The sequence below is a fragment of the Micromys minutus genome, assembly GCF_963924665.1.
Source record: "Micromys minutus genome assembly, chromosome: 11".
Taxonomy (NCBI): domain Eukaryota; kingdom Metazoa; phylum Chordata; class Mammalia; order Rodentia; family Muridae; genus Micromys; species Micromys minutus.
Genome location: NC_137980.1, coordinates 17,270,597 through 17,295,520, shown reverse-complemented (window position 1 = coordinate 17,295,520; position 24,924 = coordinate 17,270,597). Strand labels below are relative to the sequence as shown.

At 42.7% G+C, this 24,924-nt stretch overlaps 1 protein-coding gene across 1 annotated transcript in view; it reads left to right on the top strand.

The window, feature by feature from the left end:
* IQGAP2 (IQ motif containing GTPase activating protein 2) overlaps positions 1–24,924 on the top strand; it is a 251,374-nt gene that overhangs the window by 183,588 nt on the left and 42,862 nt on the right. The window contains exons 14-21 of the mRNA XM_080925723.1: positions 5,169–5,259; positions 8,519–8,686; positions 10,631–10,773; positions 13,153–13,323; positions 18,074–18,157; positions 19,665–19,736; positions 20,363–20,432; positions 21,817–22,025. Coding sequence (XP_080781849.1) covers positions 5,169–5,259; positions 8,519–8,686; positions 10,631–10,773; positions 13,153–13,323; positions 18,074–18,157; positions 19,665–19,736; positions 20,363–20,432; positions 21,817–22,025 — 1,008 coding nt within the window. The remainder of the gene's footprint in view (positions 1–5,168; positions 5,260–8,518; positions 8,687–10,630; positions 10,774–13,152; positions 13,324–18,073; positions 18,158–19,664; positions 19,737–20,362; positions 20,433–21,816; positions 22,026–24,924) is intronic.

The following is a 24,924-nucleotide window of genomic DNA, read 5'->3' as shown; positions in this document are numbered from 1 at the left end:
ATTTCTTTTCCAAATATCAAAATGAAATTGTGCTTTATTTTATTCTGTTTCAAATTCTAGTTCCTAAGCCGATCACATGGTTATAAACTAAATTAATCATGAAAAGCAAACATACCCCCTCCTCCATTTTTTATTTTACCTTTTTTTTTTTTTTTTTTTTCCTTTGAGACAGAATTTCATATAGTCTGGCTTGCCTGGAACTCAAGATGTAGCTGAAAATTGACTTAACTTACCGGTCCCCTCCTCCTGCCTCTGGGTTGCTGGAGACTGAACCCAGGGCTTCACACGTTAGGCAAGGACTCTACCAACAGAGTTACATCCTCAGTCCTGGCAAATATTTGAGACGTTAAAATTGTATCAGAGGAATAGATTGTTTCTAAATTTCTCTATTCACCAGAGTATGGTAGCTCATATTTATGACCTCGGAACTTGACAGGCAGACCGTAGCAAGAGGAGACTGTAAAGACATCCTTGGCCATATTGTGAGTTCTAGCCCAGCCTTGGGAACACAGTGAGATCCTGTCTCAGAGGGAGAGAGAAGAAAATTCTCTACCTACCTTCCATTGCCCTGACAGCCCGTAGTGCCTGTCAGGAACTTAGCTTTGTTGTTTCTGGGAAGAAGGTTCATTTTTCCATAGATCGGTGTATCCTAAGCCTTTTAATAACTCTGTAGGGTCAGATAACAGGATATACTCAAACCAAAAAAAAAAAAAAAAAAAAAAAAAAAAAAACTGTATTTGAATTGAACTAAAGTAAAATCATAATAAAATACCAAAAAACAAGAACTTGCTTTATTCCATGGACCTTTTTTTTTTTTTTTCTGGTTTGTTTTGTTTTGAGACAAGGTTTCTCTGTGACCTGGCTGTCCTGGTACTCTATCCATAGACCAGACTGGCCTTGAACTCACAGAGATCCACCTACCTCTGCCTCCTGAGTGCTAAGATTAAAGATGTGTACCACCATAGCCAGCCTGTTATTCCATGAACCTTGATGAACAGGTCTATAATAAGCATGAACATATGTGTGTATGTGTGCATATATATATATATATACATATACATATATATATGCATACAAATCACATTTTTATCTTAGTCATCATAAAGTACAGTTTATTAGTGTTAAGTGTTAGGTTTCAAACCTGGGACAAATGGCTGAGGTGCCTCTTTAACAAATCAAAGTGAACGCTGACCACCAGGTTCTCCCAGCATCCCTCAGCCCCAACCTGTTACAGGTCCCTCCTGGCTGGCATACTCTGGGTGGAGGTCCAGCCTTTGCCTTGCTCTCCCAAGTCTTCCGTTGAATGACTGAAAAGGGGATTTCATTTCATATCACAACATTTTTTTGTTTTCATTTTTGGTCTTGTGTTTAGTTTTTTCTTAAGTACAACAGGATCTCAAAACTGTTGAGTTAAATGTGTTTGGTTTTGCAAAGGCTGGGCTTTCATTTGGCTTCTGGGACTAATGCTTTCATCTTCAGCATGGAACAGCTGCCATTTTCTCATCCAGGCAAAGGTGTGTGCGTTCTGTCTCCTGCAGGGAAGGCGCATCTTCAGAAGATGCCTGAGATCAGTACCCGATTTTTAATCTATTCCTGGGGACGATGGGGTTTCTTTGGCTATGTAAACAGGATAAGAAACACTCCTAGGGCCAGTGAGAAGGCACAGAGGGTACCTTCTTCTCACAAAAGGCACACACATACACATACACACACACTTACACATACACATTACACACACATACACACATATACATACACACACACACACACACACACACACACACACACAGAGTAAATAATTTTTTTTAAATCCTGCTTCATGTCCCCTCTTCTTGAAGCCTCATATTCTTTGCCTGGTTTCACTAAAGCTCTTCCAAAATTGCATTTTCTAAGCAATTACCCAGCTGCCTGCCAGTGGTTCCCATGTGGCAACGTTAGCTGGAGATGACTCAGGAAACAGGCCTCATGAAGTTTGCAGAGTGCTGTGTGTTCCTCCAATAACACCGGAGGAAACAGCATGTATCTGGTTTATGAGACCTCACCACACACACTATCTCAAGTTGCTCCCAAGGGAGGCTGGTAGATGTCTATTCTCCTTCCAGACCCTTACACTTCCTGGGCTATTAGTGATGACGTCACCCAAAGGATTCCAATGCCAGAGTTGATTCTTTCTGCGAGATACAGCTATGCATGAATATATGCATATACATGCGTGTTTATGTATGTGGAGGAGGGGTCCATGAATGCAAATAGGTGTATGGGCGTAGGCATGCAATTATATATGGAAGTCACTGGACAACTCACGTGTCATTCCTCAGATGCTGCCCACGCTGGTTTTTTGAGACAAGGTCTCTTATTGCTCTGGAACTTGCCAGTGAAGCTGCCAGGCGAATGAGCCCCAGGGATTCTCCTGTGTCTACTTCCCCGGTGTTGGATTGGCATACTACCACTCCTGGCTGGCTGCTTTGCTTTCTTCCTTCCTTTCTTTCTATTTTTTTTTTTCCTAATGGGTTCCAGGGATTCAAACTCAGGACCTTGGGCTTCCAGCTAAGCTATCTTCACAGCTTCCCCGAGGCGTCTTGGTTTCAGGTTTAGAGCACAACACTTATCCCTACATATAAATGAGCACTCACATCTTGAAAATGAAATTTCAGAGGCTAAAGAGATGGCTCAACAGCTGGGAGTACACACTGCTCTTAGAGAAGACCTGTTCAGCTCCCAGAATTCACATCAGGGAGGTCACAAATGCCTATGACCAGCTCCAGGATCAGACACCCTCTCTGGATTCGAAGGGCAACCGCACTCATGTGCACATACAGACACACATATGCATAATTAGAAATAAAGCAAATCTTTTTAAAAATATTTTATTGAATATTTTCTGTATTTACATTTCAAATGTTATCCCCCCCCCACCCCGCTCCCATCCCCACTACTCCTCCACTTGTTCCATGAGGGACTCCCAATCACCCTCTCCACCTCAGTGCCTTGCCATTCCCCTATACTGGGAAAAACGCGCCTTCGCTGGACCAAAGGCCTCTTCTCCCATTGATGCCAGACAATTCTGTCTTCTGCCACATATGGAACTGGAGACATGGGGTCTCTTCATGTGTGCTCAATGGTTGGTGTTTTATACCATGGGAATTGTGGAGGGTTTGGTTGGTTGATGTTGTTCTTCCCATGGGGTTGCAAACACTTTCAGCTTCTCAGTCCTTTCTCTAGCTTCTTCACTGGGGTCCCGGTGTTCAGTCTGATTGTTAGCTGCAAGCATCTTCAGCCTGTATCTGTATGACTCTGGCAGAGCCTCTGAGGAGGTATCCATATCTGGTTCTACTTTTTGGCATCAGCAATGGTGCTTGGGTTTGGTGACTGCATATGGGGTGGATCCCCAGGTGAGGCAGTCTCTGATTGATCTTTTCTTCAATCCCTGCTCCTCTATTTGACCTTGTATTTCCTCCCGTGAGTGTTTTGTTCTCCCTTCTAAGAAGGACTAAGGCGTCCACATTCTGGCTTTCCTTCCTTTTGAGCTTCATTAGTTCCATCCATTTGCCTAGGAATGTCATAAAGTCATTGTTTCTAATAACTGAGTAGTACTCCATTGTGTAAATGTACCACACTTTCTGTATCCATTCCTCTGTTAAAGGGCATCTGGGTTCTTTCCAGCTTCCAGCTATTATAAATAAGGCTGCTACGAACATGGTGAAGCATGTGTCCTTATTGTATGTTGGAAAGACTTTTGGGTATATGCCCAAGAGTGGAATAGCTGGGTCTTCAGGTAGTACTATGTCCAATTTTTTGAGAAACTGCTAGACTGATTTCCAGAGTGGTTGTACAAGCTTACAACCCCACCAACAGTGGAAGAGTGTTCCACTTTCTCCACATCCTTGACAGTATCTGCTGTCACCTGAGTTTTTGATCTTACCTATTCTAAGTGTGAGGTGGAATCTCAGAGTTTTGATTTGCATTTTCCTGATGATTAGGGATGTTGAGCATTTCTTTAGATGCTTCTTGGCCATTCGGTATTCCTCAGTTGAGAATTTTTTGTTTAGCTCTGTACCCCATTTTTAATAGGATTATTAGATTCTCTGGAGTCTTAACTTCTTGAGTTCTTTGTATATATTGGATATCAGCCCTCTAGAAGATGTAGAATTCATAAAGATCCTTTCCCAATCTGTTGGCTGATGTTTTGTCTTCTTGGCAGTGTCCTTAGACTTAAAGAAACTTTGCAATTTCATGAGGTCCCATTTGTTGATTCTTGATCTTAGAGCATAAGCCATTGGTGTTTTGTTCAGGAAATTTCCCCCTGTGCCTATGTGTTCTAAACTCTTCCACACTTTTTCTTCTAATACTTTCAGTGTACCTGGTTTTATGTTGAGGTCTTTGATCCACTTGTACTTGAGCTTTGTACAAGGAGATAAGAAAGAATTGATTTGCATTCTTCTGCATGCTGAGTGCCAGTTGAACCAACACCATTTGTTGAAGAGGCTGTTCTTTTTCCATTGAATGTTTGTAGCTCCTATCAAGTGACCATAGGTGTGAGGGTTCATTTCTGGGTCTTCAATTCTGTTCCATTGATCTACCTGCCTATCTCTGTACCAATACCATGTGGTTTTTTATCACAATTAATCTGTAATAAAGTTTGAGGTTAGGAATGGTGAGTCCCCTGAAAGTTCTTTTATTGTTGAGAATAGTTTTTGCTATCCTAGGTTTTTGTTATTCCAAATGAATTTGCAAACTTTTCTTTCTAACTCTATGAAGAATTGAGTTGGAATTTTGATGGGGATGGTATTGAATCTGTGGATTGCTTTTGATAAGATGGCCATTTTTACAATGTTGATCCTTTCAATCTATGAGCACGGGAGATCTTTCCATCTTCTGAAATTTTCTTCAATTTCCTTCTTCAGAGATTTGAAGTTGTCATACAGATCTTTCACTTGCTTAATTGGGTTCATGACCCACAGGTTGAGGCCCACGGAACTAGGGGATGATCTGGGTGAGGATTTGTGGCCTGCCTGACACCAGCTTGTACTGCACGGTGGAGCTACTTAGTGCTTGCTGAATAAGAAATAGGAGGTGATGATTAAAAAAAAAAAGAAGACTTTCAGAGAGTAGAGTTGAATTTGCTCCTTCAGGATTCATTGTTCTCAGATTCTATGCCACTGTTCCAGGATCCTAAGAATGCTTCTGACGTTCTCTGGCTGGATGAGATACAGGAAGCCATCGATGAGGCCAACGCTGACAAGAACAGAGCAGAGCAATGTAAGTCCTTGCCTCCTTTTGCTTGTCAAAGCTGCCTTGCTTTTTCTGAATGTGGGTACGCACCTCAAGTCAGTTTGCTCAGATTTCCGAAGAGATCTGAGTGCTTTTCCACTTTCAGACTCAGACGCACGTTCAAACCAACATGTCACTAGCTAGTTGCCCTGTTTCCAGTAACCAGGGGTTGACGGTGCTGCCAAACAAAATTCACATAGCAAAAATGTTTTGCAGGCTGAAATTCTGTGTCTAAATCGAATCCTCATTTCCCCTCAACTGCTCTATAGAAAACTATTTGTTCACAATAAATGGCTATTTGGGTTTCTATGCTTTCCCTTGCCAGGAGGTTTTTCTCAGAATCAGATCAGAAGAGGGGGAGGCAGGGAGTGAAAAATGCAAGGTCAGACTCTCACAGGGACTGGTGTCAGCTCTTAATCACCAAGGGCAGAGGGGGGTGGTTGCATGAGAAACAACTCTGAAATAGTCTGAGACTGATGGAGTTGGCTGGGTTGTTTGTGATCCATGAGGCTGACTGGTGGCTATGAAATTCTCTCCTGAGCCGTCTAGATGGGAGAGTTCTAAGTTATATAAACAGAAAGTAAGCCAGTGAGACGGTTTGGTGGGAAAAGGTACTTACTGCCAAGTGTGATGACCCGGTTTGATTCCTGAAACCCACATGGTAAAAATCAGGCTCTCATATGTTATCCTCTGTTATCTGTGTGTACATGCATGCACGCATACACACACACACACACACACACACACACACACACACACACACATACAAGAATCATGAAAATAGTTCCAGCCCCCACAGACCCACACTGTTGACAAACCCTCAGCCTCTTTGAATGAAGGACAGGCCAAGTCTCCTTGAGACAGGGTGTCAGTTCACTGCCAGAAAATAGTATTGTTAACCTGATTCCCAGAAGACCCGTAGGCTTCTTCCTGGTGATAGGGGAGGGGGTGTGAAGACATTAGAAGATTATTATTATTTTTTTTTTTTTTAGTGACACTGGCTCTATATGAACCCCAATCCCAGCAGATCCAAAATGTCACCATTTCTGCCCCAGAGCAAGGGCTTTTAAAAGTCAGGTGATTGGTGGGGTTTCCCCCTCCCAGGGGATCCAGTGAGCCTGCCTAATACACCCTATGGGGAAGGGTTTGCTTGCCCCATTCTGTAATGCCATAAGCAGGATTCCTACATTATTTCAGGGGATCAGAATTTGTATGGTGTTTTATACCTCTGTTATCGAAGAGGAATCGGATGGTTCTAAGTTGATGTAGTAACCATCTCCTCAGCACGAAGTTAATGAGACTCCCAAAAAGATGTTAGACATTTGACACTCCCTGGCATGACTAGACTCTGTACGGTCCTGTCAGGTCACAGAGGGCTGTGGGAACAGCTCGGTCTTCCTCTCCAGATGTGAAGGATCCGTAAGCAACATCTGGACTATCTTCTTAGCTTGGAAGAAAAATGTGCTAATTAGGACCTTTGAAGTCGCTTCCTAAGACTCTAACGTTTAAGAGGAAAAATACACTCAAAAGGGGTGGGAGAGAATTTTCTATTTGCATATACACTAAAGATAGCCATGGTCTGCCAAGGCACTTGAAAGAAATGAGATTGTAATGTAGACACTCAGCCTACAATGCCCCCTTCTTAGAGACCCAGACAACCTAAAAGTTATTTTATTTCTTGTGTCTCTTACACGGAGCCTGTGAATGTTGGGTCTGTTTCTCACATGGAGACTCCTGGTCCCTTGACTTTATGAATGTTAGAAGTTTCTCAGCTCCTGTGGTTTTGTTGCTCTCCTCTGTCCGTCGGAACTCTTCTGTGCTCTGAGTCCTGCCCCATGCTATAAAGGTTGTGCTCTCTCATATAATATGTAGCATCTTGCTCTAAATACACCCAGCATCCTGCTCCAAATACACCCAGCATCCGGCTCCAAATACACCCAGTATCCTGCTCCAAATACACCCAGAATACCACTCCAACGTATCACTTAGTTTGCTCTGTACAACCCAACGAACATTAAGCACCTATTGTATACCACAGACTGAGTAAAATGAGGAGCAATAGGGCCTTGCCTGTTGGTTGGGACTTTTCAGAAGAGAGATTTAGATCTTCACAGGAAACAGTTCCAGCTGGTACTGGAACTCCACCTGTGTGCCAGCTCTTTGCCTGTCCATATTTAATTGCAGGAAACATTTCTGTACTTACACGCTCTGTGCCTATATCATGCGTCTTTCAAGGGAAATGAGCTTGGCGTGTTAGTGCAAACCAACCGTCCCGTGTAGTTCATGCAGGAAGTCTTTGTCACTCACTTATTCCTCCTACCCCCCAGAGACCACAGATCTCTTCATCCTGGGGGAGCACTTCTAGGAAAGAAGAAATGATGGATGAGGTTCACCACCGTTGACCTTGCTCAGCACAAGAGCAAAGGCTCCGGGTACCTATCATTCAGCAGTCAGTGGAGTTTGCTGAGGAGTTCCCTGACACTGTGAGCATCCCTGGACTCACGGGGCTTTGACTCCAAGTGGCAAAAGCCAGCGTGTGTTTCTTATCCCTTCAGCTGCATCTGCTGATAGTATTACCCATAATATTAGGGGTGTAGGAACATAATTTGATGGCAACCATGTGTTCAGTTCTAGTTTCATTCTAACCAAAAGCAATTTGAGCGAGGGAAGACTTTATTTGGCTACTAGATCTAAGTCACAATTCATCATTGATAGGAGTCAGGGCAGAAAGCATGAGGGAGCTCTGCATGCTGGCTTGCTCTCTAGTTGTTTAGTTAGGTTTCAAACACAGCCCAGAACTACCAACCTAAAGATGGAGCCAACCACAGTGTGCAGTGTCCTCCGGCATCCATTAATAAGCAAGACCGTTTCCCCAGAGATATGCACAGACTACTCTGAGCTTCACAGTTCCTCAATCAAGGTTTCCCTGCCGTGCTCGCTCAATAGATGACATCACAGCAAGCCCCACCCAGTTAGCTCTCATAACCTGCACAAGCCAAACCAGAGAATGTTAGAGTTGTAACACGCCATGCTCCCATAGAGAGCATTGCCTTCTTTCCACAACCCAAACTGATAGGTGAATTCGTGATTGGCCAAGTATAGATGGTCAGACAGTCAGAAAGATTTTTAAAAAAAGGTTTAATAGCAAAATACCAATGCATTCCTAGAAGGTTGAATTACATATTCATATACCTTATATAAGTACAAAGTAATGACAAACTGAAACTTTGTCTTTCTCGTTTCCCAGGGGTTAAATTGGTCGTTGACGTCAATGAGTGTTTGGATAGAAAACAGTCAGACCAAATCTTGACTGTACTCAAGTCTTCTTCTAGTAACATCCATAACATACTCCTGGAATGTGCCAACAAGTACTTTGATGCCCTTATGAAGGCAAGAGAGTCGAAGACTGACATGGGTGAGCATCCCGCATGACTTAGCACAAACATATCACTTCCAATATGGTGGTCTCTATGGCACTGTGGTTTCTTCAATTTTGAGACAATTACAGCTTTCACATCAATTCTAAACATTCTGAAATGTTTAGCATCTATGGCAAAGGAACTGCTTTTAGATTCTTTTTTAAGGCTGCAACAATATCAACAGCAGTGTATAGATATCACATCATAGAACTGAGAAATACATAAGCAGGTCTTTATACTAACAGTTGCCGTCATTCAACCGTTTTGAGACAAATGATATGTAATTATGCGATATTAAATGGGAGGATTGCCGCAGGAATAGGCGTGTGAAATGTGACAGGTTTGTGTACTGCAATATTAGCAGCCGCCAAAGGGATGAAGAAGATGCATGCTACAACATGGGTGACCGTGAGAAGAGTATATTTAGTAAAGGAGACAGATAGAGACAGTAGGGCCTGGTAAGATGACTCAGTGGTGCAAGTTTGATGACCTAAGTGCTATGCCTACAACCCATGGTAGAAGGAGGAAAAGGGCTCCAAAGAGTTGTCCCCTGCCTTCCATGCATATGCCATGCTATTCATGTGCTGGCACACACACACACACACACACACACACACACACACACACACACAAAGACCTGAACTGGAGAGATGGCTCAGTGGTTAAGAGCACTGACTGCCCTTCCAGAGGTCCTGAGTTCAAGTTCCAGCAACCACATGGTGGCTCACAACCATCTATAATGGAATCCGATGTCCTCTTCTGCTATGTCTGAAGACAGTGACAGTGTCCTCACATACATAAAACAAATAAATAAATATTTTTTTTAAAAGAGAGAGACCAACAGCTGTCACCACGTTTTTGGACACTGACCAGTTGAACACTTGAGTACTTAGAACCAGAGAGAATGAGCGCTTACTTATCTGACTTGGTTATTCTGTTCAATTACTTGAATGTGTTTGAAACATTTTATGAAGACCGTCACTCAAACTTTGATTTACCTGGAAAGATGGTGAGTCTGGTGGTGAAAGTTGACTTAGTGTAGTCATAACTCTTCAGTGGTTATGGTAGGTCTTGGGTCCCTACTTTTGGGGTCAGAACTAAAGGCTAAATAACAAAAATAAGGATTTCTAAATATACTATAATGTGCGGTTCATAGACTCATGAGGAAGAAACATTCGTTTCTACCAATGTAAACCTCGACTGCCACAGACTTTTGTGGCCTGTCTCTACCTACCCAAGCTACGTCCTTTCAGCAACTTTTTTTCTCTTTTTGTGTGGTTATAGAGAGCATCCTGAGTCATATCTGGAGCTGTCTTCTCTACTCCACTGGCCTGTGCATTGCTGCACGTCTTCTGTTTTGTAATTTGAATACATGTGTCCCCAGATGTGACTCGTCCTTACCTTAAATGTGGGGTCATGGTCCTTGTAAATCAGTTCTCATCAGGGAACATTCTGGATGACTTTATTAGAAAATACAGTTCTTCTCATTGTTCTCCTACATCAGCTTGTGGGGGTGTCAGCATCTGCGGGTAACATGCATTATGTACTCACTTTGGATTCTGGTTGGCCATTTTTGACTCAAGCTATCCCTTTGAAAGAATTGTAGTCCAGAGTCAGTATATTTTTTTCCCTTTCCCCCACTTGGAGGGTCTGCCGTTGAATATTCAAAATTCATTCCATTTTACTATGCCATTTCTAGTGACCGTAACATAGACCAGCTGAACACTTAGTTAAAAATGGTTTTGCTAGGTTATTGTATGTACTGGAACCTCTATCCAGGCTACCAGACTTGACTTTCCAGTCCGTTATAGGATCATCTCCTCCCACTCCCCACCCCTTTCTAACCAGAGCCCTCATAGCTAATATGTTGCTGAGCTTCTTGGTAGGAAAGCATAAGAGCTCCCTTCCTTTCTAGACATTAACAGCCTCTTCTTCTTCAGAGTCAACTGAAGGTTCGTGGGTCAGACTCAACGTGCAGCAGAGGTATAACTACTATTACAACACAGATTCCAAAGAAGGTTCTTGGGTCCCACCTGAATCATGCTTGTCCAAAAACTCCTGGCTCACAGGAGAAGAAATTGAGGTAGGAGGCTGGTGTTGGGTGGCAAACCGTACTGTATAATGAGACCCGTGATGGCTGGTCTTGTTTGTTCTTCATCATGGAGGTGATGGGAGAGACTGATCAGTTTGAAGAGTGTGCAGGAATGGTCTTCTGGAATTGGAGCTGAGCGTGCTGGCTAGATTAAAAAAAAAAAAATGATTCCATGTTCTGGCACAGCCAACCCACAGAGAACAAGGGGAAGAAACATTTGCAGCCCATCTGAGATGCTTAGGCTAATAAGTCAGCCTGCAAGTTCTTCTTGTAGTTACATTTTACTAATAATAATTTCTGAGTCGTCACCATGTCTTATGTCTTTCCTTCCCCGATGAACACTTAATGTGACACCATTCCAGGTAAAATTCATTTTTCCCATGAAGTGCTGGACTGGGCATCTGTGCCATAGGAAGGCACAAGGGTCTTCAGGACAGCTTTAGGAACAGACAACAGGGAGGTATAAGCAACTGGTGGGAACACTTTAAATGTTCACTTCTCTGAGACAATTGTCAGCACCTTTTCATTCTTTGGTATCATTTCTTTTGAAGCTCTGCATGTTCTAGTGTCTAAATACAACTGAATGCATTTTATACATGATTTTTATTCAAGTCATGTGCTCATATACCATACTAATCCAAATGTAAACATGATATAGTGCATCTGAACTTTTATCTTACCTCTAGAGATCCCTTTTAACGGATCCTTGACCCCATATTTGTAAAGTTTTAGCTGACCGTATTTTACTTATCAAAAACAACGTCTCTATTCTTTCCCATCCTGTTGTGTGTACCTTTTTCTACCCCACCTTAGCTCTAGGAACTCGCCACACTACCTGCTCCCACACAGCTGCCCTTGAATCCATGGATTAAAGGCACACACAGTTGTTCCATTTCAACTCGCCTTCTTGGAACAATTACTATCTCCCACCTGGAAAAGAGTGGCCTTAACAATATTCTTACCTTCTGCCTCCCTAAACTTTAGTTGCTAAGACACATTTTGTCTCTGCTAAACATTTGACCCCCACCTGTAGGAGTGGCCACAGCTCACACACACACACACACACACACACACACACACACACTGTAATGGGATCCTATGCCCTCTTCTGGTGTGTCTGAAGACGGTTACAGTGTACTCATGTACATTAAATAGTCAATAAAGTCAGTGGCCGCTGGGTGCCGTGGCACACACCTTCAGTCTCAGCACCCAGGAGGCAGAGGTAGATGGATCTCTGAGGCCAGCCAAGGCTATCTACTAGCTAAAAATCAAAGTCAGTAGCCACGGAGATGCTACAGTATAGAAATACGTGCTAGAAGTGGGAGGGAGGAAGTGAGGCCCGAATCCGAATGACTGGCAGACCTGCCGATGAGAACAAACCTGAAGGACGTAGTTTAGTAACTGACTTCAGATGTTCTAAGTACTTAGGAGTCAAAGAGGATGAAAGTGATGATTAGCGCTGGTTTTCCCCCCAAATCCCATGTCAGGATTGAAAGGATGTGCCAAGCTGTGAAGAAGCAGCATTAAAGATTTGTTGTTGTTGTTTGTGTTTGGTTTTTTGTTTGTTTTTTGTAATTGACTCATGTGGCAGCCGGAGATGCCCAGATGAAGATTTTTATTGTATTAAATATCTATCTCTTGAGTTATTAAATGGTGGAGAGCCTCAGCCTTTTAAATTTAAAAACCTGAAGTTACTGTCTTTATTTAATGAGTACACTGACATGTCCTATCCTAGAGCTTTCTGTACACCTTTAAATGATTTTCCTCTTTATTGCTTAAACGAACCAACTGCTGCTTGCGAGCGTGCTAGGTAAGAGTCTTCAGTCTAGCCTTTCCGTCTACATAAAGATGAAAAGAAACCCATCAGGAGCCCACAGGAAAACTTCTTAGGCTCCCCTTCTTCTTCTGTCTGTCCTTGATTACGTTTGTCCTCCCTCTCCCACATGCTTTCTGCCTCAAGTATCTGATTTCCCTGGCACATCCTTTGTGTCTGGGGAAGGAGAATGGGGAACTTAGGACTTTATGGGAACTGCCAAGTCCCTCCCCCTAGCACCAGTAGCCTGAGAGGCGAGGCCCACTCTTGTACAGTTTTGTACCCTTTTACAGTTTGTGATTCAGGCCAGCATCACAAGAGGTCATTCCTTACCTCCTTATACCACCGAGTTCAGAGGATTCAAAACTCATGTCACTTAGAGAAAAAAAAAAACTAAGCCAGCTCCGCCCTCAGCTCTTGTTAAATCTGTCTATAAGCCAAGTCCCAAAGAACTATCCCTTTCTTTTCCTAAAAGCCATTATTTCCAGAAGCTGTTCTCTATGTTCCTTTTACCCGATGTGTGGAGAGTAGTAACCTTCAGCTGTGTCTCTTGCCAGGATATCGTGGAGGAAGTCACATCCGATTATATCCGTAAGAACATGTGGTCTGCCTCAGAAGACATGCTTCTCCGCTTTGAAGCCACGAGCTCAGGACCCATTCTTAGGAAGGAGTTTGAAGCTAGGAAAGCCTTCTTATATGATCAAAAAGAGAGTGTGGTCAAAATACAGGTATGTGACTCACCAACCACAGTTACAGTACATTGTCCTGTCTTCTGAAAATGCTTGCTTGGAAAAATAGCACCATCAGTGACCAACATTCTGATCGTGCCAGATATAGACTCTTCGCTGCCCTTTTTGGGGAAGCCTTTAAAATGGTGACTGCCTTAGTGAGGGCGTGTTTTTAACTTGTGGCCCTCAGAAGAGTATTAGGGCTTGTTTCGATCTCCCTGCCATCAGTATGGTTGCAGCAGAATAGATACCTCAGATCGGGGTTGAAATTGTGCTTCTCCAAATAGCAGCTTCTCCACCTGTCCACCTGCTGCTGAACTTGGAGTTTTAGGGGCTAGCGGGTGGTCATTAGTGTCCAGCTTCTTCTAGCCTGAGCCAACACAAGAACAGATGAGCTGGGACACATTTAACCTCTCCAGGGGTATAATAGTCACTCTTTGTTTAGGCCCGCAGGAAAAATCTTCAGCACCGGCTCTTTAAAGACTGTGACACAACAGAAATTCATGAGCCGAGCTTTTCCCATAGGGAGGAAAAGAACTTGGCAGAGTTCGATGTCTCTCCTGCGTTCTAGCTTCCCAAGGTCTATGCGTGTCCTTTTCTCCAGAGGCTAACACAGGGGTGTCAGTGGTTGGTGAGCTTGAAGGACTTTGCTTTAGCTGATAATTGTGAGGTTTCCAAAGCTGTAAGTGTTTTGGTAGTAGAGTTTCTCTTTCTGGGCTATTGATGAACTCCCGTGCCTTGCTTTTATATCATTTGGGACTGAGGATAACTTGGTAGTCTTGTTATCTTTCGTTTATGTTGAAGTATTTTACTTGCTCAAGATGTCGGCAAGACCTAAATGACTTTTTTTTTTTTTTAAGAAACCTCTGTTGTGGACCTGACACTTAGCTTTGTCTATGTGAGCCAACAAGTTTCTAATTCAAAATAGTTCTAACTTATCGAAAACACAGTCTAAAAAATAAAATCATCTACACCCGTAAAAGCTAACTCTAATTAGGTACAAATTTCAAAATACCAGCCAGTGTGATACAATTTGGACCAGCCCTGTGCTCGAATTTGGACCAGCCCTGTGCTTGCCAGTCTTGAAACAATGTTGCAATTGGGAATCTTCCGAAGAGCCCACTATGGGAGAAGACTGCCCTCTGGGGTGGTGAAATTACCAGAGTGCGGAAAAAAGGACAGAAAGGATCACGATCATGTGGGGCCTTGCTCCTCCACCTCAGCAGTGATTTTGGATTGTCACTAAGCAGAGAACTCATCCATTATGACTTCTTTCCTTCCATCTGACAAATTCCCAACAACAATCTCATGAGGTCTAACAGTGAGGTAATTATACTAAAGCACACAGAATGCACTGCCCCATAACCTCCTGACCCATAAAACCAAATGACCAGACAAAAAGCATCAGGTTAACTTAATTTCTCAGCAAAGTTGCTAGTAGATGCTCCATTAAAGAAATACTGGAAGGTTTCCCCTAGACAAAACAACTCATACTTTCTAAACAGGTGACTGGCCCAGACAGATAGTCTTAAAATTTTTAGAGAAAACTGAAGCAAATCTTCTTGGCCCAAGCTGGCCAGATCCAAGCTCTATTTGGAGTTCATCAGGTGTCCAGCCCAACACCTTTGGAGGGAAGCCAAAGAGAACCTACTTGTATTTTTGTTTCTGGTGACAGCAGTTGAACTCACTGCCTTGTGTATGTTAGGCATGCAATCTATACTACATCCACAACAAACCACCCACTTCTAGAACAATTAGAAGTCCTTAATGAATTGTGTACGTGTAGGGCTGAATGTATGGCTCAGTGGTAGAGTGATTACTGGCATTTCCCGGAGGTTCTGGGTCCAGTATATATTTATTTATATTTTTTTCTTATTTCAAATATATAGAAACATAATTTATGAAATGTTAAGTGGGGTAAACATTGATATTTTTCAAGAAGAAAAATTTATACTGAAATTCTCAGGGAATTGAATAATGAAAATGTGTGTGTGTGTGTGTGTGTGTGTGTGTGTGTGTGTGGTGGAGGTGGGGCAAATGGATCAGTGACAACCATGGCAATTAAAGGAAATTGTGACATAATCAAGTATAAAAGAATAAAAGTTCAGAGTGAAAAGCAGACATTGAGACGCACTGAAGCAGGCCTGAAGTTGGGAGAAAAGTAGCAGGAAGCAGAGAGAAAGAGTAACTGACTAAAGACATGTTTCCTCATGGAAAAACCCTGATGCCCGGCAGGACTGTGAGGCTTCAGCTGGATAGTTCCCTGGTGTGCTGCTTTCAAGTGCTCACTGCTGGGGATGAGGTGGTGGAGGTGACTCAGAGGACGCATGGTGAGGAGCTAGTAGTAAGATCACTGGTGTGTCTGTGGGAAGAGATAAGAAGAAAGAAAAATTATCAAACAGGACAAACATGGAGAGATTTTCCCCTGCCTAACGGAAGCTGAAAAGAAGTGGGCAGGAGAGATAGCTTATCGGTTAAGGGCATTGCTGCTCCTCCTGAGGACTCTGAGTTTGGATCCCAGGACCCATGCCACATGGTTCAGATCTGCCTGTAATGACAGCTCCCGGAGACCCAACATCTTATGTAGGTCTCTACGGATATCCATACAGATGTGGCATGCAGAGAAGCAAAGCGTAAATTTAAATCCCGGCCCTAGGAGTTACTGACTCACTGAATGTAAAGTGAGGAAGACCACAGCATCCAGGCCTAGAGAAGAAATGGCTTGTGTGAAGCCAACTGTAGAGCCTAAGGCATGCAAAGCAGGGGGATTCTCTTAGGGCATCCCTGGTGCTGGCCTAATAGACTTAGCCTTGTGGGTTTGCTAGACATTAGAAAGAGGAAAAGGACTTGTTCCAAACTTCCCAGCTACCCTGTGTCATGATGACATTAGCATCCCAATTAGAGTTTGGGGTACCCATTGTCAAGCAAAGTTCAGCATGCCTGGAGTTCTTTTTGAGCTTGGCATCTTTATAACGATGCCTTTTGATCTATCCCAAAATATAGTACTATAATTTTAATACCTTTATTTCTTTTTTTAGCTTACCTGTGTGTATTTAAAACTTGGCTAATATGAATAACATCTTTAATAGGTTTTTTTTTTTTTTGGCATACAGAAAAAATTTCAACCTTGTAACCAGTCATTTGATTGCCTTGTATAATAACTGCTTTTAGTTTTTTGAGACAAGGTTTCTCTGTGTAGCCCTGGCTATCCTGGACCATACTCTGTAGACCAGGCTGGCCTCAAATTCAGAGATCCACCTGCCTCTGCCTTCTGAGTGCTGGGATTAAAAGTTTGTGCTACCACCACCTAAAATAAATAATTACTTTTTACACTTCTCATTTGAAAGTGAATCTTGAATCTGGACATAGTGGCATACACCTGCAATCCCAGGACTTGGGATACTGAGACAAAGGGATTGTGAATTCAGGGCTAGCCTGAGCCACATAGTGTTATCTTGTCCTTAAATAAAAGATCATGAACTCTATTAAAAATAAATTTATATGACCTTAATAATATTTAAAATGAACCTTCAAGATGGCTCAGTGGGTAAAGATGCTTTCTGGTGGAAGAAAAAAACTGACTCCTGAAAGTTGTGTACACACACTCTTTCTCTCTCTCTCTCTCTCTCTCTCTCTCACTCTCACACATTCACACACTAATAGCTATATAAATGTACAATATTAAAAAAAACTATAAAATTTTAGGAACTTTAAAATTACTTAGGTTTGACTTCCATTACTGGGAAAATAGAATACAAAAAAAAAAAAAAAAAAAAAAAATGCCTCTCTATAGGGAGATTGCTAAGTCAGTCTACACTTTCTAAGGCAGCTGAGTTACCAGAGGTTTTATCTATACAAAAGATGAATACTATTTGCCTTACATTTAATCCACCAGAATTCTACATCTTTCTCTTAAGCTTTGAAATTTTAATTACAGTAGATCTGATTTGTCTGATTCTGTGTTAGCATAGCTAGTACATGTATGTGTTAACTAGAGACTTTCATGTCGCTTAGAAGAGAAAGCAAACCCTGGGATTGGGTCTCGTTTTTATCGAAAGGAAGGAAATGATATACACGTGATATTCCCCTTGTATTTAAATGCATGATGCATATGGGTAGATATGTTGTACACATTTGGAAGTGTGCATGGTAAAAAAAAATTAATAGCTCCTTCTGAGAGAAACTAGTAGAAATAGTGACAGATACATAGATAAGTTTCATTTTATGTGAGAACATATGAAATGATAAATGGTCAATTATAGACATAATATAATACCTTTAGAGATTATAGACTATTATATAAATATAGTATCTCTAGAGAATCGGAGTCATAAGTGACTGAAGTGACTTCCTAATGTAGCCCACTATAGGCCACTTGGTTCAGCAAAAATAATCATATATTAATCACTGTTTTCAAGCACATTATGTTGTGACCAAACCATACTGTTAATAGAATCCAGTTAATATATAAGGATTCCTCCCACTGTTTGCTTTTGTCAAGCAGGGTCTTGGAAAATAAAGCTTTCAAGTAGAAAACTGGGTGCTCAACTGGTCATTGGTTTCCCTTTCTCTGTCTCTTCCAACTCTGGCCCTGTTTCGTGAATAAGCTGGTATCCTCTGCCCCAGTGAAGAGTCCACCACTGGACATGGTGTCGCAACTCAGTGCCTCCTGAGATGCGGTCCATGCTTGCAGCCTCCAAAGCTAACCTGTCAGTCATTAGTCGCTCTTAACCTACTCTCCCCTCCCCAGGCTTTCTGGAAGGGGTGCAGACAACGCCAGGAATATCTGCTCAGGCGACAAGTGTTTGCTGATAACGTTGATTCTGTTGTGAAGGTAAATATTGCTTCCAGACGTATCGAGTGCTTGCCTTACACCTCTCATGTTTTGCCCTGGGTCTCGAAGACAAAGCTGTTAACCAGAGATGTGTGAGCCTTCAAGTCAGCCCTGGGGTTGGAGCCTCTTTGAGCCAGTTGATGTATCACTGTGATGGTCTCAAGTCCTTTATGCGGTTATAAGAGTCAAATGTGGAAGGGTTTTTGTACCTGGTTGGAAAATCCGAATTGACTTTTTTTTAAAGATTTGTTTATTATATATAAGTACACTGTAGCTGTCTTCAGACACACCAGAAGAGGATATCAGCTTCCATTACAGATGGTTGTGAGCCACCATGTGGTTGCTGGGATTTGAACTCAGGACCTCTGGAAGAGCAGTCAGTGCTCTTAACCACTGAGCCATCTCTCCAGCCCGAATTGATTTTTTGAAAGCTAGGATCCTCTCCCTGCTTCATCCAGACTGGTTCCACGTTCCTCTGTTGCATGTGCTAATAATACTTAGGGTGTTCAGACATACTAGTGAACGGATAGCCCTGAACCAACAGAAAGAAAAGGCACCGTGGAGGCCACGCCACGCTTAGCAAAAGCAAGAGGACTGAACAACAACAAAAACAAATTTGTAGACAACTTGAAAGTCTAGAGGAGAGTCAGTAAGGGCCAGAAAAGAACTTGAAATGGGTAAAGTTGAAAGATACTTGAAATTGTGGGGGCAGGGAATGGCAGGGCCAGAACTACTGAATCTTCTTACTGTTCAAGGCACAGGGTCTGTGGCCACTGTGGAATATGCCCGTTCCCTCAGAAAACAGGACAGTCCCCGCCAAGACCACCTGAGCACTCCTCTATGGCCACCTAAAGGATGGAGCTGAGGAGCTAGCTCAAACAATAAAGACACTTGCTGCCAAGCCTGACTATTGGAATTTGGTCCCCAGGACTCACTTAGTGGGAGACTCGGGTTGTTCTCTGACCTGTACACATGCCCCATGTGCACACATGTAATACACATGTAATATAATAATAAATGCAGCTTAAAAAAAAAACTAAAGCATATTGGTTGCATTTGAGGGATGACGATGCCCTGAATTTAGTTTAATTTGATTTACTGACTCACTGTATAGCTCAGAAGACTGCCTTGCTTTTGTGATTTTTACTTATTGGGTTGAAAAACCAAACTATTTAGCCCAGGCTATCCCTGTTCTATTGAGGCAGTGGGTTTAATGGTCACATATAATGGGTTTTCGAAGACCATGAAAGGAAACAACCAAGTAAGTAAGAAATGAAGGGGAGACTTTGGTATGTATCTGTTGCGTTGTAGGCTGTTAGTCTTTGATTTTCATTTGACATGGGGTCTTGTGTGTAGCCCAGGCTGGCCTTGGCCTCCTGAGTGCTGGATTCACAGGCATACAAGGCTATTGGTTTTCAGCAGATAACATTTTTTAGGAAGGCAAGTGTGGGCTACCTGGAGGATTGTGTGCTGACCATCTTGGTTTCTCTGGTCTACTGTATTTCAGATCCAGTCATGGTTCCGAATGGTGACAGCAAGGAAGAATTACCTTTCGAGACTGCAGTATTTTGAAGATCACGTAAGACGCTGAAAAATGGCTTTTTATTTGGGCTAAGAGTGGACTGAATCAATAGTCCTTGAATGCCATTATTGAATGATTTGACTTAATAAGCCAGTGACTTGGGAATAAACAGACCTTAGAACTCAGTGTGACAATAATCTGGAGCTTACCTTTTAACTCCGAAGTCACACTGAGTCGGGGACAGAGAGAACATGGTGAGAGGAAAAGCATAGGCTAGTAACCAGAGAGAGAAGATTCGCATCATGTATTTTCTGACATGGGATATAAGATATCTAGCTGATCTCTAAATCAACACCCTTAGAGAAATGTCAGACTCTTCAAAGAATAAAACTGTCACCATAGACTGGATCCTTTAGGTTCTGGGTGTCCTTTCCTTTGTTAGGTCTCTTTGTTTACAGTCCTTCTATAGCTAACTATCTGCCCCATCTGTAGCTAACCGATTTTATTCCTTAAAAATATGTATGGGGGAATAAATGTTTAATGTGCTACATCTAAATATCAGTGATTCTTTTTTAAACAGCATCTGCTCTTAAATAGTTTAAATTCCTAAATGTCTTAAATTCCAAAACAGTGGTGCGAATGGGACCCCGAGAGGTCATGACCCCTTGTCAATATTTTTGCAGAAAAATGAAATCGTGAAAATACAATCCCTGTTGCGGGCAAGCAAAGCCAGAGACGACTACAAAGCACTAGGTAAGCAAGTGGGCGCAGGGGCAGACAGGACAGGAGTGGGGCCTTGGATTACAAGTAAAGGGATGGGCAGAATGGCTAACACTTCTTTGTCCAGAAAAATGGAATTGGTATAAATCCCATTTTCTATCAAACTTGAGCTATGGGGAAGCAAAAGAAGACAGACAAGATACAGCTTCATTTCAGATGTTCAGATTATTACTGGTCCTGATCCTCTCGATTGAAGGGTCAAACCTGTTAATGTAAGAAATTTTGAAAATATGAATCAAAAGCTGGCCATAGGATGTGCCCACCTATTACCCTACCCCAATGTGGGAAACGCAGGCAAGAAGAGCAGGAGTTGAAGGCTATCCTCGGCTGTCATCTCAAGATAAACAAACACACACAAGATAAAATAACGACAAAACAAAGCCCAGTCTCATCTCCCAACAATGGTGACCACAGACGAGATCCAACATCATCTCTCTAAGCACGGGTCCGCAAAAGGAGGTCAGCAAGATAGATGACTTCTGTGGCCCATGCTGGGTTCCTGGTGCCTCAGTAGGTGCTGAGCAAACTGACCAGAGAATGGGGCCATGATGAAAGACTGCCAGAGCCCTTGACGAGGACTGCCGGACAGGTTACAGCAGCTGAGCGGTGCCGTTCTAACCATTAGTGCTTCAGATGGTTGGTTTTTACGGTTTACTCAAAGCTGATCTCACGGCGCATGTAAAAGTACCACAGTGTCAGAATGAAAGCAGAAACTCTTGGAATTTCTGCACAGACGTTCTCTCAAGACTGAGGCTGGCTCCTGGGTTCCTGTGGATCTGTATTTAAACGGACAATGACCAAATTTCAATCTCTAACTTCTTTGTCCTTTTGTCGAGTAGACCATTCACCCAGTCATCCTTGGGCTGATGCCTGGGTAGCCCTTAGAGGCCCCTTCCTCTTTGTCTTTCCTTGTTGGCTTTTGCCTAATTTTGGCTCCTTCCCAGAGATCCTTTGTGCTTAGAGAAACCACTTCCTGCTCCCGGCAGCCAGAATTTTAGTCTCTTATCTGGTTCAGCCACCAGGTCCTAGAGCCAAGGTCTGCTGCTTAACTTTCTTTCCTCATCAATAAGGCATAGATAGTACTGTCTGCTCAGCGTCTGAGTCTGGGAACAGTGGGGGAGAGGGCTGGCTAATGAGTATTAGATAAGTAGGACACAGTAGGACAGGGCAGTATCAGTGTTATGCATTTGTTTATGTGGCTTTGCTTATCTGACTCTCACTGATGGAGAATGAACCACACCACAGACTGCATACTTTGGTTGGCATACTTTTGTAGTAATATTTTAATTGCAGAGCCAGCTGCTTTCCAGTTCCTGATGATCCTCAATTAAAATACGCCTGCTCTGCTCCCCCATAGTTGGCTCTGAAAACCCGCCGTTAGCAGTTATCCGGAAGTTTGTGTACCTGCTGGACCAGAGTGACTTGGATTTCCAGGAGGAGCTGGAGGTGGCTAGGCTACGAGAAGAAGTGGTGACTAAGATCAGGGCCAATCAGCAGCTGGAAAAGGACCTGAACCTGATGGACATCAAGATTGGGCTGCTGGTGAAGAACAGGATCACGCTGGAGGTCAGTGGGCAGTGAGACCCTCAGCTCCCAGGAAGGAAAACGCATGTGCGTGTGTGTGCTCAGGAGGATTGGGCCAGGAAAGCACATTGAGAATTTTGCATAAGCTGGCCAAAGTTTATTTATTTATTTATTTATTTATTTATTTTGCTATAAGTTATCATTTTCATACCCCTTGCCTATGAATTGTATTGATAAAACTTTTTTAACCCCGTGGACAAGATCGGCATCATCCGGGGTAGTATAGGTTCTGAAATGAAACTCTCGTATGATGAAAACCTATGTCCATACATACCTCGATATAAGAACTTCACTGTTTGAAAAATACATGTTCCAACAGGAAAATGCATCAACCTGACATGCAGGTTGACAGCAGGCAGGCAGCACAGTAAGGCTGCCAAGGACTCTTCCCAGAATCACTATAGCGACGGAGATAAGAGGGCTGCAGATGATCCCGATATGTTGAAGGGTGGTGTAATCAGGCCTAGTTTCCAAGTCCCTGCAAAGTGCAAGGCAAATGTAATCTGCTCCTAATACACATGACTCATGGCAGCTGCAGTCCTAGAAAACCAAGTGCATATTGGCACTTTTGTGTATGGAAAAATACATTGTGCATATATGTGCAAGGACACTTAGATTCTAGGCTCAAGTACTTACAAACACACCTACATGAATGAGCAGAAAGCCATTCAAAATTTCTACCCTGCAAAATTGTTCAATCATCCTACAAAAGGCAGAGCCTCTGTCATCCCTAGCCCCCACCCAGCAGAAACCACAAATGTCTTCTAATTAACACTGAAAGTTTACACCACTTGACAAATGCCCCCCCCAAAACACCCCTGCGGCTTCCAAATGCCCCCGTGAGATGTTCTAGACCAACAGAGAGTCATTACTCCAAAGAACAACTTTCTAGAATAGGCTTGCTCTCCATGGCTCTGTTCTTTTCCGATAGGCCACATCCATTTTCAGAAAGCTGATAGGGCAAAAAGGCAAGTTGAAGTGTTGAAGCTTGGAGAGACTGTGGATAGTCAGAGCCAGAGAGCCAGTTCTCGGTGACCTAGCACAAGGTGATAGATGGCAGCCACGGAACACCCCTGGGACCTGGATATATATATGAATACTCTACCCTCAGATTCCAGACCTGATTAAAAAAAAAATGCCATGAGAGGATCTGAAAGGAAAAGAGAATGGGAGAAAGAGTGGGAAAGGAAGGTAGGGAGGGAGGGAGGGAGGGAGAGAGGAAGGAAGGGAGGGAAGAAGAGAAAATAAAAGAAAATTTGTAACATTTGGAATTAATTATGGTGTTTTGTTTATTGGTTGGTTGGTTTTGGTTTTTCCAGACAGGGTTTCTCTGTGTAGACCATGGCTGACCTGGAACTCGGAGATCTGTGTTGACCTCCCAGTGCTGGGATTAAAGGCATGAGCCACTGCTACCCAGCTTCATTCTGTTTCCTAAATATTCAAAAATAAAACAACTTGTTATGTTTCTTTAAAAAGAAAAGAAAGAAAGAAAACCCCTTGATCTTTTCATTTTTCATTTGCATGAGAACTTTGAGAGTATAATATATCCCAAAGAGTCTTTCAGAGAATGCCTTTTATGGACTTAAAACAGATAAACAAGAAATGCCTTTTATGTCAGAATAAAGGCTTAGTTTCAAATCAGCAGACACTATACACAGTATGTATCTGTGGACATACAATCATGTAGCAGGTATCCACATCTCCATAAATGTTTCAGGTTTGGTTTTCTTAAGATTATTCATTAATAATTGATAGCTATGTGAACCAAACAATTTTTTGAGCCAGAAACACTGGTAATCCCAGTTACTGGGGAAGCTAAGGCAGGAGAATTACCTTAACCCAGGGAACCAGGCATGGGGCATAGCAAAATTCTGTTCCTTCCCTGCAAAAAGTTCCTTCTTTGTGTATATTTTCAACCACTAAATGAACTCCCAACATCTATTAAATGCTAAACTGGTGATTACCAAAGATAGAGCCTTTATCTAATCACCAGTAGTTCCATATTTAATTTGATAAGAAGGTTAGAACAGTGGATGATGGTTGCTTTTAATGTTACTGTAAAACTAGGAACAACTTTTAACTAGATAACTGAGGGTCAGTGAATTTGTTACTTTTCCTGCTGCTTTTGAAAACTATTTGGCAACTTAGTTTTGGGAAAAGGTTCCTCTTGGCTCAGAGTTTTGAGGGCACGGTCCATGTCAGGGAGATCTGCCAGAGCTGGGGCAGCAGGAGTGTGAAGTAGCTGCTCCCTTCCTCCCTCCACGGCCAGGAAGCAGAGAGGGGTGAATATAGGTGTTGACCCACTGCCCCATTTTCTTTATTTCCTTTGTGACCTCAGGCCTCTGGGCTGGTGCCACCACACTGAAGGTGTCTTCCCTCCTTGTCTAAGCCTCCCTGCAAACGCCCTCACAGACATGTGCAGAGGCATGCCTGCTAGGCTGTCCCAAAGATTACCCATTTCAACCATGAATTCAGCCCAACATCTATACTGTGTGACCACCGTCATGGAAAACTAAAGACAGGAAAATCCCTTTACAGTAGACTAGAGGAAAAGACAGTGCCTGAATAGTGTCAATTCTTCTATTACCAAAGGGAGCCTTGGGAAGAAATCTGGGAAAAGAAAACAGTGACAGAACTTAGTTTTGATCATCTCCCTGAACAACAAAAAGCTAATGTTGAACATCCCGTGCTTATTAGCCACGTACATATCTTAGATCTCGTCCAGGAAGTACCAGCTCTGCTCTTTTGCGTGTGTTTGGGTCCTGAGCCCTTCTGGTTTCAGTAGTAAGAGTGTGTTCACCTATCCTACAGGCATTTCCTCTCATCCTGAAAAGTCAGGAGACGTTTTGGTTTTGACGACAGGCTGATCTTGTGTTTCCTT